This window comes from Acyrthosiphon pisum, chromosome X, assembly GCF_005508785.2.
Source record: "Acyrthosiphon pisum isolate AL4f chromosome X, pea_aphid_22Mar2018_4r6ur, whole genome shotgun sequence".
In the NCBI taxonomy this organism is placed as follows: Eukaryota; Metazoa; Arthropoda; class Insecta; order Hemiptera; family Aphididae; genus Acyrthosiphon; species Acyrthosiphon pisum.
Window position 1 is genome coordinate 30,914,864 of NC_042493.1, and position 21,780 is coordinate 30,936,643.

General features: G+C 30.5%; 1 protein-coding gene across 9 annotated transcripts in view; it reads left to right on the forward strand.

Moving 5' to 3' along the window:
* LOC100164132 (glutamate decarboxylase) overlaps positions 1-21,780 on the forward strand; it is a 140,637-nt gene that overhangs the window by 98,501 nt on the left and 20,356 nt on the right. For all 9 annotated transcript variants that reach the window (XM_029485547.1, XM_029485571.1, XM_029485567.1 and 6 more), the window contains 2 exons: positions 15,322-15,519; positions 15,766-15,884. In XM_029485547.1, coding sequence (XP_029341407.1) covers positions 15,322-15,519; positions 15,766-15,884 — 317 coding nt within the window. The remainder of the gene's footprint in view (positions 1-15,321; positions 15,520-15,765; positions 15,885-21,780) is intronic.

Here is a 21,780-nt window from a genome sequence, read left to right on the forward strand (position 1 = left end):
CCTGTGATTACGATTAGTGATTCACTGATTAATGATAGTGTGATTCCATTTAGTATGGACTACGGATACAAAATGATTGTATTTAGATAGTTTTTACATAACTGATAAAATACAATAATATAGTAACTTACTGGTATACTAAATATTTATTGTAATACATAATATAAAAATTATTATAGTTATTATTATTTATTATATATATTTGATTATTATATTTTTGTAAGACTATAAACTATATAGATATTTTTATTTAATCAATGGTAAATATTTTTAAATAAATTTAACTCTATAACTAGAACTAAAATATTTTACTTTAATTCATCTTTTATTAACTGTCTTAACAGAAAGTCCATGTAAAATGTGATGAGCTGAGTCGCCATTTTATCATTCCAAAAGTATCATCTCTTTAAATTTTTCCAAATAAAAATTTTATAAAATAATAAATTCAATTAAGTAGTATATTATGTACTTTATGTAAATAAATTAATAAAAATAAGTGTGAATAAAGTAATTTATTTACCTATTTATATGGAACCTTGTTTTAAATTTTCAATCCTTACCTATAAAAGTTGAACATTTTATTAATTTTCAATTTCAGAATAATTTTTTTATTTAAAATTGTTAAAATTCGTACTTTAAATGATTATAAAAAAAAATTACGGCTCCATATTTTTATTTATTTTTTAAACTGCTATTGTAACAATATATCAGGAGCCATGTATTACATTTTAAAGCTTTTTGACCCAACGAATAACATTTTATTGACATTCATAGAAAAAAATTAAAAAACAATAAATCAGGAGCCTTGCATTCAATTTTCACGTTTTTTACCCAAAAAATAAAATTTTATTGACAATTATAGAAAAAAAAACTAAAAAAATTGAAATTTGAAATTGTCCATAAACGGCTTAAAACAAGTCAAAATATTTTAAAAACTTTATGGTGTATAGAAAATGAGAATAATTTTAAAAAGAAATTATTTAATAATATATTATGCCGATGACCGTTGCGCAGTGGCCGTGGTTGACAACGATGCGCATATTATAATATAATATATTATTATTATTATTATTATTATTATTATTATTACTATTATTATGTGACGACGCTGAAGTACCCGCGGTCATAACGCGAATAATACATTTATAAAAATCATCACCGCGGCTGCTGTTGTGCGTATTCACATGGGGTGAAATCGTTTTTGAATAGCCCCAGAGATTGGGCGGCCGCGAGGGGTGTTATCACCACTGACGTGTGCCCGCAGCGTGTTCGGTGACATCCGTCGTGTCGCGATGTTTTCATTATCATAATCTTGAATCGGATTAATTTCCTGGCATTCCGCCCGCCGCCACCCCCACCCCCTCCTCACGACCAAACGTCGGCGGTCGCGGCGCCCCCTTCGAAATGACAACTGCGACGATGATGATAATAATAATGTAAAAACAAACTGCGGTGAAGTACACGAAGTAATATTGCACGTACGGCTTAGGGTTTCCGAGTCGCGTCCGCGATCTCCCATTTGCGGTTCATTGTTGTGTGCCGCAGAAATTCGAATCAAAAATCCGTCAGAAACTCGAACGGTGTAATACGGTTTATATAATATAATATGAACACAACTTCATATTATATTATATTACTATATTATATGTACCACTCGTAAACGCCCTTATCGTGCGTATTATGTTATGTATTATATATATACGGGGCGCATCGTGAATTTGGAACATCTGATAATTTTATATACAATGCAATTACATTTCAATATTATGTTAGATCTTTTGTACACCCTATATGCAACATACATAATATTATAATGTAAATACTATGCTACAGAGGGGTAATCCATTTAACAATGACCGACAACACTCGTTTTGTAAGTTAATTTTTAAGATAAAAAATTATAATTTTTCACATACTGTATCAAATTTTTATCTTCGTGTATTACTTTTTTTTAATGATCGAACCAAATATGACCTTCGAATTGTTCTTTTTCAATGATAATAATATAGTCATTAAAATTACGTTATAGTCATTAAAAACCATGTTTGATAAATGATAATCCACTGTTGTGATTGGGTGACTGTTCGGAGTCCACATTGCACAACATACATTGTGTGGAAAAAAGATTTGATTAAATTTTATTTTTCTGATCCCAATTTATATCTGTATTATAACGTTAAAATATTATTATTATTATTATGTTCATTTTCTGACTATGTAAGTATAGGTAGGTATGCTGTCCGTTTATAATAACGTCTAAAGGCCGCAACGTAAAGTAAATAATTCTATAGAATTTTTTCCCCGTTGTCAAATAACAGAATGTTCGATAAAAGGACACGATAATCAGCTTTCAGTGATACCTATTTCAAATCGATTGACTAAAATACACATATCTTTATGCAGTGTACGCGGTTTTCCGATTCAAATCTCGGTCACGTCTATAATATAATAATAACAGATACGATTCTTTTCAATCTATACGTAAATATGACCCGGCCATAAAATTCTACACAATAAAATAACATCCATCAAAGTGCGTTCCGAGATAAAAAAAATAGATATATTATAATATTACCTTCGGCCCTCACGGTATTTCTTTAAATAATTTTATTATAAGTAACTAGAGATATTTTTCATTTTTTTTTTATAAAAATGTTATATTCCTACTGTATTTTATGCCGGACATTTTGTTTAACTTTTCACCTTCATTTATAAACATTTATGGGTCTTGGTCTAAACTTCCTTATTGTCATTTTTACATAATATATTATACGGCGCGTTACATCGATAAAAATATTATAATATAAGTTGTAAGTTAACGGGCTTGTGTGCAATGTGTTCAGCTCGTACAAACTTTTTTTCCCGGAAATAATCTTAGTAGTTTCGATGTGTAAATATGCTCTAAAAAAATAGGGTATAATAAAACATAAACAATAAGTTTGGTGACAGCTTATATGTTAGTGCTAACATTATGTTTTGAAAATACAGAAATAATATATTTTATTATAGAAGTAAAATTAGTAGATAATAATATTTCTTTAAAGTTCAATAAATATTCAAATTAAAAAAAAAGTTAGCCAAGTCGGCCGTGGTGCCATTATTATGTTGTAATTTAAAAATATCATTCATGGTTACCTACTTGACATTAATTAATATATTTTATACATACAATGACACTTTTAAATTTAATGTTTTCGGAAAAAATAATTCAACCTACTGTAATAGTAATACGAGTATAATATAGGCTGAACGAATAGGAAAAAATTGTTCCTTTGTATCTTTAATATATTATTTAAATTGCTATTGAAACATCTTAAGACGAGCCTTATTTAATTTTAAAGATTTTTGACTCGTTGAAATATTATTTATCAATATTTATAAAAAAAACTAAAAAAATTTCAAATTTAATAATAATATTAAAATACAGACAAACAATATTTCATTAGTTCATATTTTGATTTTCCGGATTATTTTAAAATATACTGAGAAATGTCTACCTGTAACCCACTAAAGTACAAACTAGATTCAATTTTCTACCAGTAGCTACAGTATTTTTACTATTAAAAAAATATCCTCTGACAAAAAAATAAAAACACACTTTATTGTAAAAATCGATAGGTAAGTTGAAGAATCCAAAACAATAATATGATATATCATTATTATAGACCTATTTAGATGGAATAAAATAAAAATGAATTTAAATTGGTAGTAAATATTATATTACATATCTTTATTATATTTTGTGCGTGATAATCAAAACAAGAAATACTTAAATAATCAACAAATATTATACCTATTGGCTATTTATAAAGTTCGGTGGACACGAACATGTGTTAGATACTAGATTTGAATGCTAATGAGTAATCCATAATAAATTGTTGGTAATTATCGTAGTTACCTTTTAGTTTGGATTTTATAGAAGTTTTTTTTTTAATTGGATTCATACTAGATAGCAGGGGTGGATATGCATGCCCTGACTGGCTGGAGAATAATTAAATCTAGCGTGCCACATGATCATAGAAAAAAAAAATTACCGCATCCTTAAGAGCATCAAACATGGATAGGAAGTATGGTCTTATAACGGTGATTCAATGATTCCAATTGAGGCCAAATAAGTGTATACCTATATATCGGGTATTAATATATATATACATAATAATCATATTATACAAAAATGTAAACAAAGGGTAATTTATTTTGATGGCCTATCCATGTTTTTATTATCTATGGCACCAAACGACAACGACCCACCTCTCATAAAAGTAATTTTCTCCAATCGGCCCCTTTTTGTCACTGAGAAAATCTTGGTATAACGGTGCAGGTATCTTACCCTGCTGCTTGGTAGAAGTGGTAAAACAAAATACATAAACATATTATTTGGCTTTTATATTTAACACATTTTTTTTACAAAATTTAATCTAAATTGAAGCTCATTTTAATTATTTAATAAATCAATATTTACTTTATCTTGATTTAATGCCGTCATCATCAAGTTTTTAGTTATATTTTTATATTGTTTTTCTTGTATTTTACACATTGCGTAAAAATTTTAATAAACTATATTTATTTATAACTACAACTTACTTGTAATTGTTATAGACGCTATATGAAATTTAAAAAAAAGTACAAAATTAGTAAGTGCTTATAGGTCTTAAAATAGTTTTAATAAAAATGTATAGTGTTTTTTTTAGTTTTATAGAGCTACAAAATCTTAACTTTATAAAGTAACGATAAATGAATAATTTATCCACATATTTGCATAAGAAAAATGATTATATTGTGTAGAATTCAATTTAATCAAAAATGGTTATTATGATTATTGATTTTACAGTTGGTAGAAATAATATAATTTTTTCATAATATAAATTATTGTAGAATCACGGTGTTCAATTTTTAATCAGTAGAGAGTTAAGATTTCTGTAAAACCAATAAGTAATAACTAAACTGTTGCCCAGGACTTCATGTCTAAATCTAAAAATTGATATTGTACCTATCGTGACAAATATGAAATTTCTATCCTGTTCGTGTCATACGGTCATACTAGTTTGTGTTTGTTTAATTACACTTCAACGATGACTGCATAATTACCCATCTGGTATTCGACGATAAGAGTGAACCCACTCGGCTAAATTATACTATTTACATAATTATTCATGTTACAATCCATCATAATTTTGTTTGAACAAATTAACCCGTTTCTGTTTTGTCAAAGAACAACAGCTGCAAGTACTGGATGAGTATATACAGTAAAAGAAATGTGTAAATTTACACAGTCCTCAATCGGTTTATTATATTGATCACACAACTCAGTAGGATTCGATTAAGGTATTCGTATATTCGATCCACGATTACGATTATATTGAAATATTACGATAGTGAACAATTATTTAAGGACAATCCGTATAGTAAATATGATATATAGGTACATAGGTACATAACTTACTTGTGCTTTTCCACCCAAAATGTTGATATTTACTTAATTTTGTAGGCCACTGACACTAATAAGTATTAGGCAATAATGTATAGTTTGATATTATTAAATGTTAATCATATAATAAAACTTAAAAGGAAACCATAAACGCGCCCATACATTTTTTAATGAAAATTGTTTCGTTAGTATTCCACCTGTATTGAACATTATAATGCACTCTAACAATGCAGTATCGTTTTATTATTTGAATTTAAATAATAAAAGTAAAATGTTATTATTATTTTAAAATCCATTATTCTTAATATTATTTTTCAAACTTAATTCATTTTTTTGTGCACGTGATATCACAAATAATTATAATATTATGACTCTATTTTTCTCAAAATCTCATTAAAATATTATATCATGCCCTATAGAACATTCCTAAAATTTAAAATATATGAATATCAAATTATTGTCGATCGTGGTTAGAATTTTTTTTTACATACAAAAATAAATGAATGGGTGGATAGAATATTGTTCATTAACTGAGTGTGTGCTAGAACAACGTGTATACTTCCATGGGCCGATGTGAAGTTACACATATGGATATTCGTAGATGTATGACATTCTCTATGTATAGGTGGAAAACAAATTTGGAATAATACCTATATTATAATAATATAGGTACACAGGCAGGAATTTAGAGATTTGGAGGCTCAAAACAAAAATGATTGTGGACCAATAGATCTAATACATTTTTCTACCTAATCCCGTCAATAATATTGTCTTCATGCTTTATACGCAATAAAACATTTAAAAACCAAATTTTCCCATTAAATAGGTATGTATTTACAATAAATAAATAACATAAATAACATAAAATTATCGTTTTTCTGTTACACGTTAGTTGCAAACATATTATATTAAAATATTTTGTATAATAATATTGAAAATCTATCGGTAAAAAAAAGGAATTTTGTGGGGATATGCGGGAGCCGGGTGTTCACCCTAAATACTTTCCGTCAAATCCGGCCCTCTGATTACACGTAAATAGCAAAAACAAGTTTTAAAACTAAAAACAAAAACTCGTACAAAGTACAGTACCCATTTCTCGCTCCCTCTCATGACTCTCTCACACAATCTCCATCGTACTACGGATGATGTGCTCGTGTGGTGCGGGCGGTAGCGTCGCGTAAGGGGCGGCGGACGTAATGTGCCGTGTGATTGTGCGCCGCCGCCGCCGCCGCGGGATTACGACGCACGAGCGGTTTGACCCGCATGACGTGTGCGCGCCGCGCACGCCCTCCCCGGAATCCGCCCGGGCGCGCGCGATTTGTATAATACGCGCGCGCGCTACTGTCGGCGCCCGCCCGGCCGCTCGCAAAAAGGGCCATTAGCCAACCGGCCCGGAAAAATGATCGCGCGCGATTTTCCCCGATGATTGTCCGCTGCAACCGACGGGCCGCGTCAAAAACCGCTCTATAGCAGTCCGGTGCCGACGAGCGATGATTCGTGTCTGTTTCTCCGCCACCCGCGACCATCGTGTGCACCCGCCACCCACCGTTCCATCGCAATAAGAGTAGGTACCTATATACTTGAGCCGGTACAATCGCATTTTTGGTACCAATTAAAACGTTATTGTACGATATTTGATATAACATGGTAAGCGTCACAATAACGATAAAATGTCGTATGATAAAAATATCGTTGGATACCATACGGAAACGGTCGACAAGAATAAAACAAAACTTGTGCAAAATCGTACGACCATAATTTTATTGTTCAAACAAAATGTACAAAAATAGATTCATCATAGTAAACGCAGACGATGATTACTTTACTGCAGCCCATTTGCCATCAAAATCAATCGAATTTGCTAATGAGAATTTAAATATCGATAATGATATTTTCATAAGCGAAGTCCCAGCAAGGACTTTACTTTGAGATAAAAGTTTAATTAATTACTCTGATAGGCGATATATATAGGTATTTAAAAAGAGCTGCTTATTTTTTTATTCCCTGCAGATTATGTAAGAGTGTTAAGTCAACAGCAAAAATTAATAGACAAGTACATACTTATCGCAAGCTATGATGTCAGTGGAGTATTTACGGAGAGGATCAAGAGGATTAAATACACTCCTCCATAGGCTGTATAATATAATATGCTACATTTTTCAGAGTTCTAACTTAAGGCCACTCACTTTAAAATTTAAAGTCGGGGCTACTGGATAAAATCATATCTCCCTCTCCCCAAGACAAATACCTAAATAAGCCACTGATAACCGTAAATAAAGTATATTGCAACTAATATTAACGGCCTACCTTCATCACAGGCTGCCCTTAAATAAATTAGAAATAAATCTAATAGAGATTGATATTGTATTGTATTTATTTATGATATCGAATTGTATTTATCTGTAATGTCTACAAATGTCAAACTATTTTAGTCATTTAGTTTTAATATATTTATCGTAGGCCTGAAACTTTTTGTTATTTTATATATTATTTATTTGTTCATCTGAGAATGTACCATCTGGCGGGCGTCATTATATCGTAATCCAACGACTTCCATGCAAACGAAAAATTGTACAATGTTTGGAACACGTTTCTATAGGTTTTTCTGACAAAGTATGCCAAACACGATTCACTGAAATTAGTCCCAAAGAAAATTTGCACATAGGAAAAAGATCTGAAAGAAAAGAATGGTCGGATATACCATATAGACGTATCTATTGTACCATAATTTATATCTATATAATTATTTTGTTCACAATGCAAATGTCTGGTGGCTAACTTTCAATTTAATTAGAAAAAAAAACAAAAACTTTATTGTTAATTAAAAACAACAATAGGTACAAAAAAGTTGGTTCAAAGGACAAAAAACATTATACAATCTTTGAATAAAAACTAAATAATATGTTACTGAAGTCTCTTCGAAATTTTCTTTTCGTTGGAATGCTTTTGATACAAATTATACGGAGAAATATTTTTTATAAAACAAAACTCTAACAAACATATAAAATAAATATAATAGAAAAACGCACTACCACCATCTGTGACCACTGTTGGTTCGTCGGACTGTTTTAAAACGTTACACATTTATTTTTTTGAATTGTTGACAAAATGTTATATTATTCAATAATAAGTTCTTCAAATTTAGTTAATTATCTATATATTAAACAATGTACTTATTGTTACTATAATCACTAAAGATATAGTAATTATGTGCTTTCACAATATCATATTTACGAATTATAGGTTTAATATTACTATTAATACATACAACGAAAAAAATAAATGCATGCAACTATATAGGTAAATGAAAGTCTTCAAACGAATGATATTATAAAAATAGTTTATTACGCTAAACCACTTGAAATGTATAATATATTGTAGTAGATCTTGTGGATTATCATTTAGGTACACTTATAGTATAGGTAATTTAATTAAACAAATCGTGTCGGCAAATAGAAATTAAGAAGCAATTGAGATACAAAAGGTTCAAATAGTAAAACTCTATTTGGGTATATACTATATGTCTGAAGAAGTTGATGTTAAAAACGTTTTCTAAAGGAAAAAAAAATTTTTATGCTTCAGTCAGTAATGTGCCTTGTGTGAAGAATAGCTATTCAAAAAAATAAAAAATCAATGCTTCGAAAACACCCGCTTATATGTTACGGAATCTGAGAACTGACGTAGACGCGTGAAACCAATATAATATTCCCATACAGTAAAAAAAAAACCAATAAACATACCATAAAAACAAACGGAAAAAATCATATAAAATAATATAATACAACAACTCAGCAATATTATATAAACTATAATAATATGCATATTGTGCGTTTCAATACAATTTCCCACAAATCTAGAACTGCATAAAATTCGAAAGAAAACTCTTGAAACTTTTTAAGCTGTTATATACCTATAATACCTATACCTACAATACTGCAGTATTGATTATTTTCTTTATTAAAATTGGAAATAAACAGCTAACAATTGTTGTTAGTTATAACTTATGACATAGACTTAGCCATATTTAAGATCCCAATATGAGCTTTTTTCCAACACATTTTCGGGAAACGAAAGTTTTGTTTAACCAATCTATAGATTATATAGGTACTCAAAATAGTTTCGTGCCGTCGGGGGAAAAAATGAATTAGAACAATGCGAATAACCTGGTTAAAAAATACTGGTTCGGAAACTCGTATTCATACCGCCAAAAAAACGGAACAAATCGTATATCGAATGCTAAATTGTATCGTTGCTCCCTTAGTTTCGTCAGTCGTGATTATGGTTTACAGATTAAAGACACCCGACCTGCAATTGTATACGTATAAAGTACTTACTTATCATCATCGTTCATCAGTAATTTTTCTTCGTCTAATTCTAATTGTATCAAACGCAGATATTAATAGTACCATTGCCATTGTGCTTGCAAGACGAGATAACAAACAATAAAAAAATTATACATCTGACATTTGTTTATGAAAATTATTTTATTCTAAAAGATTTTTATCGCGTTCATATCCATAGAAATCGGAAAAAAATATCAAAGAAATACGCTCCGTTGCTCCATTTCTTATATAAATAAGTATACGCTTTTCTAAGCAGTTATATCTGGTCGTCGTGACTGGTGACGTTTATTGTCGGTTTTGTAAACGAGTATATCGTGAGCTGGGAAGTTTTCTCGGAAATAAAAATAATAATAATAAAAACACATACAAAAACCATTATCGTGTACAAAATAATTTCCTAGAAACTTTTTAATCCCATTTCCAGTACAACAATTTTCCGAAGCTTTTAGAATTTTTAAATTAAACTTTTTGAATTAACTGTAAAAAAGATGTGATATGATAGCATATTATACAATACCCAAATTAAAAATTAATTTAATTTTGTACATTTATAAAATATAAAATAATTCTTGTTATTATATATTATTATTTCTTTATTATGTTATATTAGGTATATAAAGTATTAATACGTTTGAAATTTTTTAATTAGAAACATTTATTAAATTATATGGTATTGAATATTAACTATCGTCAATTATCAAAATTATAAAGTTGTGTAGTTATATATGCAAATTAATCTAAAAATTAATAAATGGTTACGTCAATTACCTACCATATTGTAATAAATTATATTAAAAACATAATCTATTCTATTTAAAATCAAAATGTATTTTAAATTCAGGACTTGCAAACATTATGATTATAGCTTTTTATTTTACAAAAAACGATTGAAATTTGTAAACGTTATTATAACGGAAAGCGATACCTAGTCAAAAATAATTAAATAACGCAAAACAAAACATACCTAACAATTAAAAAAATATATTATATATCATTAAACAAAATATAACACAAAATGTAATTTATAGAATATCATTAAACGAAATATATCGCAAAACATAATTTATTGAATTTCACTGAACGAAAAACAACGAAAAACGAAATAATTTTAAATCCATTTATTTAAAAGTTACATTGGTTTCGTAGAAATATTTATTTCATGCATATTATGCATATTATTCTTATTACATTAGAAATGATTATATTATATTCCGTACCTGGGCCATTACCTACCCGCATTAGTTATTATCAATACATTTAATAAGTATTGACACTATTCTAAATAACGATAAACGCCAAACTTGTGTAACGTTTTAATTCTGAATAACGATAAAAGCCAAACTTGTTATAATGTTTTAATTCAAATTATCGATAAACGCAAACATTTTGTAACGTTTTGATTGTAAATAACATAAAACGGAATTTTTTTTTCCAATGCAAGTCCTGATTTTAATTATAATAAAATATGTGGGTATTCTTAATTTAAGATTATTATTTTAGATCAATCATAAATAAATAAATTATGAATTAATAAATTATTACAAATTACAATAAAATTAAAAAAGCTAAATCGGACTTAGGTATTTAAATATTCAATGTCGTATACTCGAATCTAAAAATTAAAAATTAAAATATTAAACACCTCATGTTTTACGTATATGATATAATTATACAATTCAATCGAATCGTTATAGTATTCAATATTTCAATATTATATTACATATTTTACTCTAGGTAGATACTGATTTAGTATAGGTACTACTTCGGTTAACCATAGTTATTAAGCCATTAAGGGAATCACAACACATTTTTCATAGGGCTTGAATCGTTTGACCAATAAACGGTGGTAAATTATACAAAATGTCCGAAATTAATTTTTAATGCATGTATGAATTATTCTTCGAAATATATCTGACTATTTAGGATGTCGATGTTCAATTTTCAATATTAAAGAACCTTAAATTTAAGATATTATTTTTAATTCCGTGAAATAATTGTATTACATTTGTATTCAGTTTGGGGACATCAGATTTTAAATTAAAAAATGTGATTCCTATAAAATATAACCTAGTCTAAAAATTGTCAAAATTAAAATTGAACTTCAAAAAGTATATTTAAATATTACTATCGCTTTTTGTAGTTTTTACAAGTATACAAACAACAATTTATTTCATTTTTCGTGACATATTGACATGTGCGAGTGCGTGTGAGAGTTAAAAACGTTAACGGACTACATATTTACATCCACTAATGTTCATTTACTACTCATGTTCTCATGTCTCATTGAAACAGCCGAAGACATTAATATGTCATATGAATTGCTTAAATATTACCCTTTAAAATATGGTACGCTCTACTCCCTTAATATTGGTTTTGAATTCTTACAGATGCGAGTCATGTTACGCTTATATTATTTTCAATGTATTTTTTATTTTTTATTTTATTTTTTGTTTTTCTAGTAGTAGAACCAATTCTAATATTGTAATTGGTTGATATATTCCTATTGGAAACAGTGCGTTGTGATTTAGGTTTTTATGTGCTTAAAGTCGGCTTAAAATAACAACTATATTGTATTTTAATTCTTAACAAATTATAATGAGTTTTGAAAGTTGCACAAATTGTTTATATAATAAAATTGGTAGCTACTCAAAATAATTTTACCAATCGTTTACCGTTTTTAAATTCATTTTAATCCAGATTTTTATTTTGAATGCATAATTTAAATATAGATTAAAAATTGAATACTATTATATTTGTGTACATAAATCATTGAAAAATAAATATTCTGTCCTCACTTATTAATACGGACCAATAAGTATTAACGATGGAATCTCAATCTGTCGAAGAAAAAAATAATTTAAATTTGATTTCCTGACATGGTCTGACAAAATAACCATGGCATTTCTTTTAATAGAAAAAAAATAAGCCTTTAATCATTTAGAATTCTTTAGTATTATTATTAAACTTTTTTAATAAAATTCCATTGTATAAATAATAAATTATAAAATAATATTATAAGCTCGGAAGGATGTAAGCTAAACTTATTTATTTAAGGAAGTTATCACCAAGTTGACTTTTGAAAATGTATTAATAATTATTTTATATTGCAATTTATGACAAAATACCTATAACCTATCATTAGAAATAAGAATTGAATGTAAAAAAAAATACTTGATTTATTTCATAACAGTAGATACTTATTATATTATTAATAAATTATTATTTATATATTTTTATAAAAACATTTTTTAACCGTATTTTTTTCTGGTTTTAACCTTAATTTTTTCAGTTCTTGTTTTTCACAAATATTATATGTTTAAGTGGTAAAAAATCCAAACTATGAAATTATAATATCGCTTACGACGTACGGAAAACCAAATCGTAAATCTACGTTTGAGTAAGAGAAAAATCACGAATAAAATAGCCGAGTTATATATTGCATAATATATAGGTTGTGACGGTGTATAAGAGCGATGACTATTCGCGCCTCGCAGGGCTGCCGTGTGTCGGACGTTGACTTATCGCCTGCAGAGAGAGAGACTACGAAATAAATGAACGACTGTTGGCGGGTTACGTAAAAAGAAAAAAACCATAAACACATATTGTATACACACGCCAACACTACTAGGTACCTGCAGCGGCGACGGTGTATATCCGATTTATTTTCCGGTCACATCGGAAGTATATAATATGTTTTGCAAAAGAATCTGAACGGGGGCGACCCGTCCGAAGGGATCGTGTGCACATATAGGTACTTTTCTGGTAAAAACGCACGTACGAGGGAGAAAGTGTGTGTGTGTGTGTGTGTGTGAGTGAGGATGGGCTATTAAGTGGTCCCAGGGGTAGGTGGGGGTGGGTTTGGAGGGTCTTGGCATATATATTATTGTTTTTCATATATATATATATTAAACAGGCGCGACGAAAGTTTCGGCACGCGCTCCGGTGCATGATTGATGAGAACTGGCGTTCAGTGTTAATGACGTCTAACAAGCTGCTATTCAAACCGCTCGCTCTTATCGGCAAACCTCTGAGGCAGAGGTGGTGGTCGGCGAGGTGGTGTGAGGAGTGGTTGAGTCGCCCGGCCCGAGTGGGGTCTGCGGCTGTGTATATAATATAATATAATATACGGTTATATATGTCGCGTCGCCGCCGCCGTCACGTGTGCCGAAAAGATTCAATGAAACAGTATTTTTTTTTTTACGTTATTTATTTACACCAAACGTACATACTCCCGACCCCACCCCCGTTACCGCCGTGCTCGTATACCAATCAAATTCAGCGCACCGTGGTGGTCTCTGGCGGAGGGGGTGCAGGGATAAAAAAAACCGATGATATAATATAATATTATACGACGATAACCTCGCGACTACAGATCGATCGTTTTCAGCCACGACGTCTTCGCGATCGTCGCTCGCCCCAAAACTATTATTATTATATACTAGGTATGATAATATTATTATCATAAACGGTGGTTGTTATCAACGCGTGTCGTCAGCTGGTTCCGGCCCGCCGGGAATTCGTGCAGCATTTCCTCCCGATAGCGCGGTCAGTGCCGCCGCCGTCGGGCATTTCCTCATCGGCGAAACAAACTTTATAATAATATAATAAATAATAACGTCGGCGACCAAAAGCGCAGTGTTATATTATTCACCCGACGATATCGTATCGCATATTATTATTATGATTATTATAGTATATACGAGTATATAAACGGCTTTTTTTTTTGTTATTTTTTACTGCCCCAAAAAAATCGCATTGTCACCGCGTATAATGTATAATATGTTTGGTTCATCGAGGGGACTCCCGTATACAATATATCCCGATCGACCCGCGCATTTATATCTATATATATATATTCGCATCGGCGGTGTAAAGGGGACGATCGAAATTGAAATCCGTCGCTGGAGGAAAAAAAATAATTTAAGAGATGCGCGGGTGTTTAATTAGTTCGGCGAAACGTCCTGTGCAAAGTAATCTCCGAGCTTCATTTGTGAATACTTTCGGAGGAGGAGGGGGTTGATAAGAATGCGTATACACACGGAGCATGTTCGAATTTTCACCGTAGTTGGTATTTCAAATGAGAGTCGTGAATGCATGCCCATTATAATTTATATAGGAACGAATTTATTAGACTGTAAATCGTAACTCTTAAATAAAATGAAAAAAAAAATAAAATACACACCAAACTATTTAAATGTAGTACCTACATTCTATTACATGCGTTGCGGGTGAAAGAAATTCTACATTACAGCTATAGGCACTACTACTTAACCTAATATACATAATAATACCAATTTTATTTATATATTTGAAATGTAAGTGCTCTGGCGTTCGTGTACCTAATATAATTAAAACATAAATAAGGATAGGTATATCCACATAATTTTATTAGGTACACATTACACGTCATAGTGTCAATAGTATAACGGATCTCACATTATTTCGTGATACACTCATAACACCTATGTATTATAAAAATTAATTATAATTATATTATTATACATTATATTATATACCTATGGGTACCAATAAGTTGTTTTTACATTGCAGGACATCCAAGATTTTTCAACCAGCTCTCGTGTGGTCTGGACATCGTGTCCATGGCCGGCGAATGGCTGACGGCAACAGCAAATACGAACATGTTCACGTACGAAATAGCTCCTGTGTTTATTCTCATGGAAAACGTGGTGTTGACCAAGATGAGGGAAATCATCGGGTGGAAGGGCGGTGACTCAATTTTTGCTCCAGGTGACATATTTTATTAATATCGATATTATAAAACATAACTGTAATTCATAATTATTGTGGTTAAGTGCGAGGAAATTAAAACCCAGGAATGTTATTCATATAGGAATGAAAAAACGGAAAAGCAAAATGTAGGAAAAACTCTAATCGGGAAATTATAAATCAGGGGAAGTGCGGGGATTCGTGGATTGTTGTTTCATTTATCATTATATAATTCGATTGAACAATGTGATCATTTTTTCCCGGCAGGTGGATCGATATCGAATATGTACGCGTTTTTAGCAGCCCGGCACAAAATGTTCCCGGGATACAAGGAACAAGGACTTCACTCGATCAAAGGACAACTGGTCATGTACACGTCGAACCAAGTGAGAGCTCGCAATCCGTTTCGTACCATATATTATATATTATACAATTGCAATATAAACTGTACAGTGTGTTTAAACGTTTTTCGGACAGCCGCTGTCTGTCACGCGTGTCACGGTTACGGTTTTCAAAAACGTATCGGGCGGGGGAGGGGTAAGTCGTTTTTCGACACTGACGGACTAGGTACCCACCGTTGAGCCCGTTTACACTGACGCGGGCCGACAGTTTCGGTTGACATGACGTGCGGCAGACAAATGAGAGGATTAGATTACGACGGACGTATACATATTATTGTGACGTGCTCTGTACTTTTATTATTTTGCCATCCTCAGAATTGCACTTGGGTAACACGCTGCTCGTTGTCAATAAATCGTCGACCCACGTATCTCGCGATAGTGCGTAAACCGTAAATTATTGTTGATATACAGTGGATCAGTGGCGGCTCGTGTATATGTGCACAAGACGTGCACGTGCACTACCTACCCAAACTCAAGAAAAATTGAAAACATAAATCACAATAACACAACTAAGTACTTATAGTATAGATTATTTTTAAAAATAAAAAACATAAAGTCAGAATATTATGAAAATAATATAATATTTGGATTGGGTTATTTCAATGGCCAAACAGCCGGGTGGTTGTCCGTGACGGAACGGTATCGGTGTGTATTATAGTGGTGCAGTAGTGCACCCAACCGCTGTGAACATATTTTTTACAGCGTAAAAATTAAAACAAGTCGAAACACGCAACCCGCGTAATAATGGAATAAATAAATTGATGTGCACATTCGTTTCTGTGCACATGACCAATTAAATTGTTTTCAGCGAATTATTTTTGATGTCGCAGCGCCGTTGCGCGTCCGCATAGGCATTATAATTTATTTTTACTCTCATTCGTTTAATATATTCCGATTATCAGCTGATAAATAATGTCAATCGATCATTATCAACAATTCAAAACAACAATCGTGTTTCTGTTTAAAATTTAAACAAAATAATTGCTAATTGGTGAAGAACTAAAATTTTTTAACATTTATTTAATACAATTTATAATATATAATATTGGTTATATTTTTTTTTTTGGATGTGCACTACTTCATTAAAAACCCACGAACCACCACTGTAGTGAATACACTACACTATAGAGATAGGTATGGCAATGAAAGAAACTATCACCGTAGGTATCTTATCCTTATTGTACATTATAATATAATCCGGGTAAGATTTATCGAACCGTTGCACTTTGGTACCGGGCTTAGGTACTGAATTTGATAATATATTATATGATATCGAAAGACCACCTATGACCTATGTAATATTAATACGATAAATTATAGGTAAGTATAATTATATGAAACGTGCAAGTGTGCAACACATTGGCTAGGTCGGAATTATTTCATTTAGCCTTCATGCATAATATTATCTACCACTTTACGTAAATGCTTACATTTATAAAATTATATATAATAATATAATGACGATTATAGTCATTAAAGAATCTGCAGACAGCAATATGCTATATACACGTATCAATTTTTAGCGTTATTTCATAATATTTTTGTATATACATTGAACTCCTATACTGACTTGGTCGTTTTACTGGAAATGTTAAGCACACACGTTAAGTTTTTATTGACTGCAATTTACAAAACATGTTTGTGTGCTTATTAATTTTGAAAGGTAGTTGTCTATTAATTTTAAGAGGAAGAATAAATCAAAACGTTTGCAACACTTTTCATTGCTGCACAAGTTGTAGTTTAAAAAATATATAATTAATAAAATTAGTCCAAAACTGCAGTTTTATATATAACTGTTTAATTAATTTATATTCACATAATATTCTACCTGGTTGATTATTATTTTTCAGGATTTGTATGCGCTCTTCCTTTTTTGGCGGGTTCCCGTATATTGTTCATTTCAATAGATAGTAACTATAATATTATTATAAAAACGAAACTACAGTTTATTTTGAATTGTGGTCTTATAAATGTTGAACGCAAGTAATATATAATTACTTCAATGTCAAATAATAATAGAATATAGTAAATTAGTAAATGCAATTAATTTAGTGGTTATATTGGGGGAATGGTAGGTATATATTATTATAGGAATCAACAAAGAATCCCTTTAAGATAAAATGTTTTTATTTATGAATCATTATATGCCTTTGTACGTAGTTGTACATTTGGTTTGGCTTATTATTTTTGTAGTTTGATTCTTCAGTCCGGTTAATAAAGTATATATACAGTTAAATTAATTGTCATAATAAGTCTCCTATATGTGTAAGTGCAATATTGCGGACACATTATTATTATTAAGAATTAATATGCACGCGTGTTATATATTATATTAATAATAATTAATATAATATATCTGTAGGTACCGTATTTTGTTTTCAATAATTATTATTGTCGAGGAGGATCTTATTTATCAATTGACAAAAAAACCCTTATGTTTGTATAATAGTACAAACGCCAATATTAATTTGAAAGAGGGCAGGCGCGCATATTTATATTTTAATAACACATCGCTCGACTTACAGAAAACAATCGACAGAGATGCACATGCATGCGGTGCAGCGAACTAGAAATTAAACTATGCTCTCTCGTCTACCGAAATGAACAATATGTGCATACACTGTGTACGTGTACGAGTTCCGCCCTAAGCCCTGCAATGCCGCGCGCATTAGCATTGTTGGGGTGTATTTTCGAATTTTTTTTTTTAATTTAAAATAACACAAATGCCAGACGCACCGACCGCGTCGTATGTACATATTATTAATGTACGACTATTATAGGGAGTGACTATATATTATTACCTATATAATATACCTACATCAGAATTCGGTCGCCAAACCCAATATTATTATGCTTCTGCAGAGTATATACTACCTATATAGAAACCTAACTTAACAAAATAGTTAATAATACGTATTGTGCTCCACAGCATGGGCGCACGGCGGCCGGAGGGTTTCCAGCTGCCATTAACTTATCCTATTTCTTCGAAGGTCAACAATAAGAACTGTTCCGAGAATTTTCTCGATAAAAAATATAATCTCGTGCATGACACACCAATAGGTACTCAAATTGTATGTATTTTAAACGATAAAATGCACACTGACAACATAAACCAATACACATACAAATTCTATTTATTTAGTTATCTCTCCATTGCTTTGCTGGAGTTCGGAGTTTGGACAAGCGTAACATCATAAATATTTACAATTATAATTTTATATTATTTTATATTATTTGGAATACTTAATAGTTCCCTTTAATGATCTAGATACGCAATAAGAAAGGAGTTTCTAATATTCGATTTTTAAAGAGGTGGTAAAACATGGATCTTAAGATTCACGGTGGAAATCGAAATTTTTTTTTTGTTTATTAATGGTTGCAAGTTATATAATATGCGAATTATTTTACATAACTAATTAGGCCGGTTTGTCCATAAAAATAAATAAAATAACCCCCAAAATATATTATGTTCCCGTTATAATATAATAGATCAGATGATTTTAATTTTTAGTATAGATACCTACTATTGCACATTTTCTGAGTTTGGTACCAAATTATTCCATATTTAAAACTAAAATAACATTTAAAAAAAAATTTTAAATTACAGGGGAATAACAATTTTTTAATACGTATGTTAAAAAATAATAACAACAGCAAACTATAATTTTGTTCACCCAATAATATTTAATATTATATTAGTTTTTGGTGATTTTATATAACTTTCTAATATTCTTACTACCTATATAGAAACCTAACTTAACAAAATAGTTAACAATACGTATTGTGCTGCACAGTGTGGGCGCACGGCGGCCCGAGGGTTTCCAGCTGCCATTAACTTATCCTATTTCTTCGAAGGTCAACAATAAGAACTGTTCCGAGAATTTTATCGAAAAATAATCTCTTGCATGGCACGTACACCAATACTCCAATTGTATGTATTTTAAACGATAAAATGCACACCGACAACATAAACCAATACGTATACCTACAAATTCAATTTATTTAGTTATCTCTCAAGCTGGAATTCGGAGTTTGGACAAACGTAACATCATAAATATTTACAATTATAATTTTATATTATTTGGAATACTTAGTAGTTCCCTCTAATGATCTAGATTCGCAATAAGAAAGGAGTTTTTAATATTCGCTTTTTAAAGAGGTGATAGAACACGAATCTTAAGATTCACGGTGGAAATCGAAATTTTTTTTTTGTTTATTATTGGTTGCCTTTGGTTGCAAGTTATATAATATGCGAATTATTTTACATAGCTAAGTACAATTACGCCGGTTTGTCCATAAAAATAAATAAAATAACCCCCAAAATATATTGATATACCTATAAATATTAAATAGGTACTCCTAAAAATCTGGGATGATCAACTATGACTTCAATACTATTTTAGGTACACTGTATACAAATTTTTTTTTCAACTACGAAGCTGTACTAATATACGCTATATTTTATCTCCCTCCTCACTGTGTTCTCCTGATAATATACTGTTCGCATAACTATAAGTGAAACTCACGGGTGACACCACGTGGGATGGCTAAAAATTAAAATATAATATGATTTTGTTTCCATACCTATATAGACCGAATTACGTCCAAAAGGAATTAATTAATAATAATTTTTTCCCGGGCAACACCGGGTTATTTAGCTAGTTATAGAGTATAGTTAATTTCACTCATTTTTTCATAGACAAATTCTATTTATTTTAGCATCAATCTTCATCCATTTTTTTTTTTTGTGTTGACTAATTAAATTAAAGTACATCTATTGAAATTTATTATTATTTTGAAATTATAGATGCAATCTTTTTAAACTTTAATCATCGATTAATCATGAAAGTTTTTTTGTACAACACTGGGTACAATGAATTTTGATTTATTACTTTTTTTTTCATGGTTTTAATCATTTTCGCTCTTGCACAATGTCGCAATCTATTTTATTCGGTTTTAAGTACGATAGTACATTCTTGCCCTAAAGTAATATTTTTATCCGTCATAAAATATACGATCGCAGTGCTGCTATAATATACATACATATATATATATATATATATATAACTCACTGCATAGACGCGTCTATACATAATATATATATATTATATTATTGACGTGAACTTTTGCCGTTCAGCCTAAAGCCTTAAATCTATATATACATATATTTATTAAACAGACAGTTTTTTTTCCTGCCCTTACGGTTATATATAATACAAGGGTGCGCGGGCGCCTTTTACCGCTCTTACGATTTCCGTCTGCGCGGACAAATCGAAACGTCGAGGCGTACATACAAGACCGTGACAAGAGAACGGCTCCAGATGTTGCTGTGCCGGAGCACTTTGAATTTTGATTCGCTCGGGCGTGCATGTCGAGTAACGCGATGGGTTTTTGCACACACAACAACAACAATAATAATAATAATAATGTGTACAGAGACTAAAACGAATCTATTGTTTTCTGCGCACTATAATATAATAAGTGTAGATACCTAAACTGCAACCGTCCCGCGGGTCATAATATAACATTGGGCACAACTTTTTTTCAAAATAATTTTGAGTTTAAATTATTAAGTAAGACGCTCTCATTTTTTTTCCGTTGGGTGCTAAATGGTTAAACAGTAAACACGGTATCGCACGCAGTATTATTTTCTAACATCAAATAAACACAATATTTTGTACCTTCTTATACAAATGTGTATGTACTGAATATGATTCCCAAACAAAGTGTATATCAACACATATATCAATTATTAGTAATTGCACAAATCAAATTTATTTATAATTTTAATGGCATACGGCTTTTATAAAATAGTATATTATATTGATGAAGTATAGGTACATAATAAGTACCTAATAACTAGAGCTCGGATTTATATGCA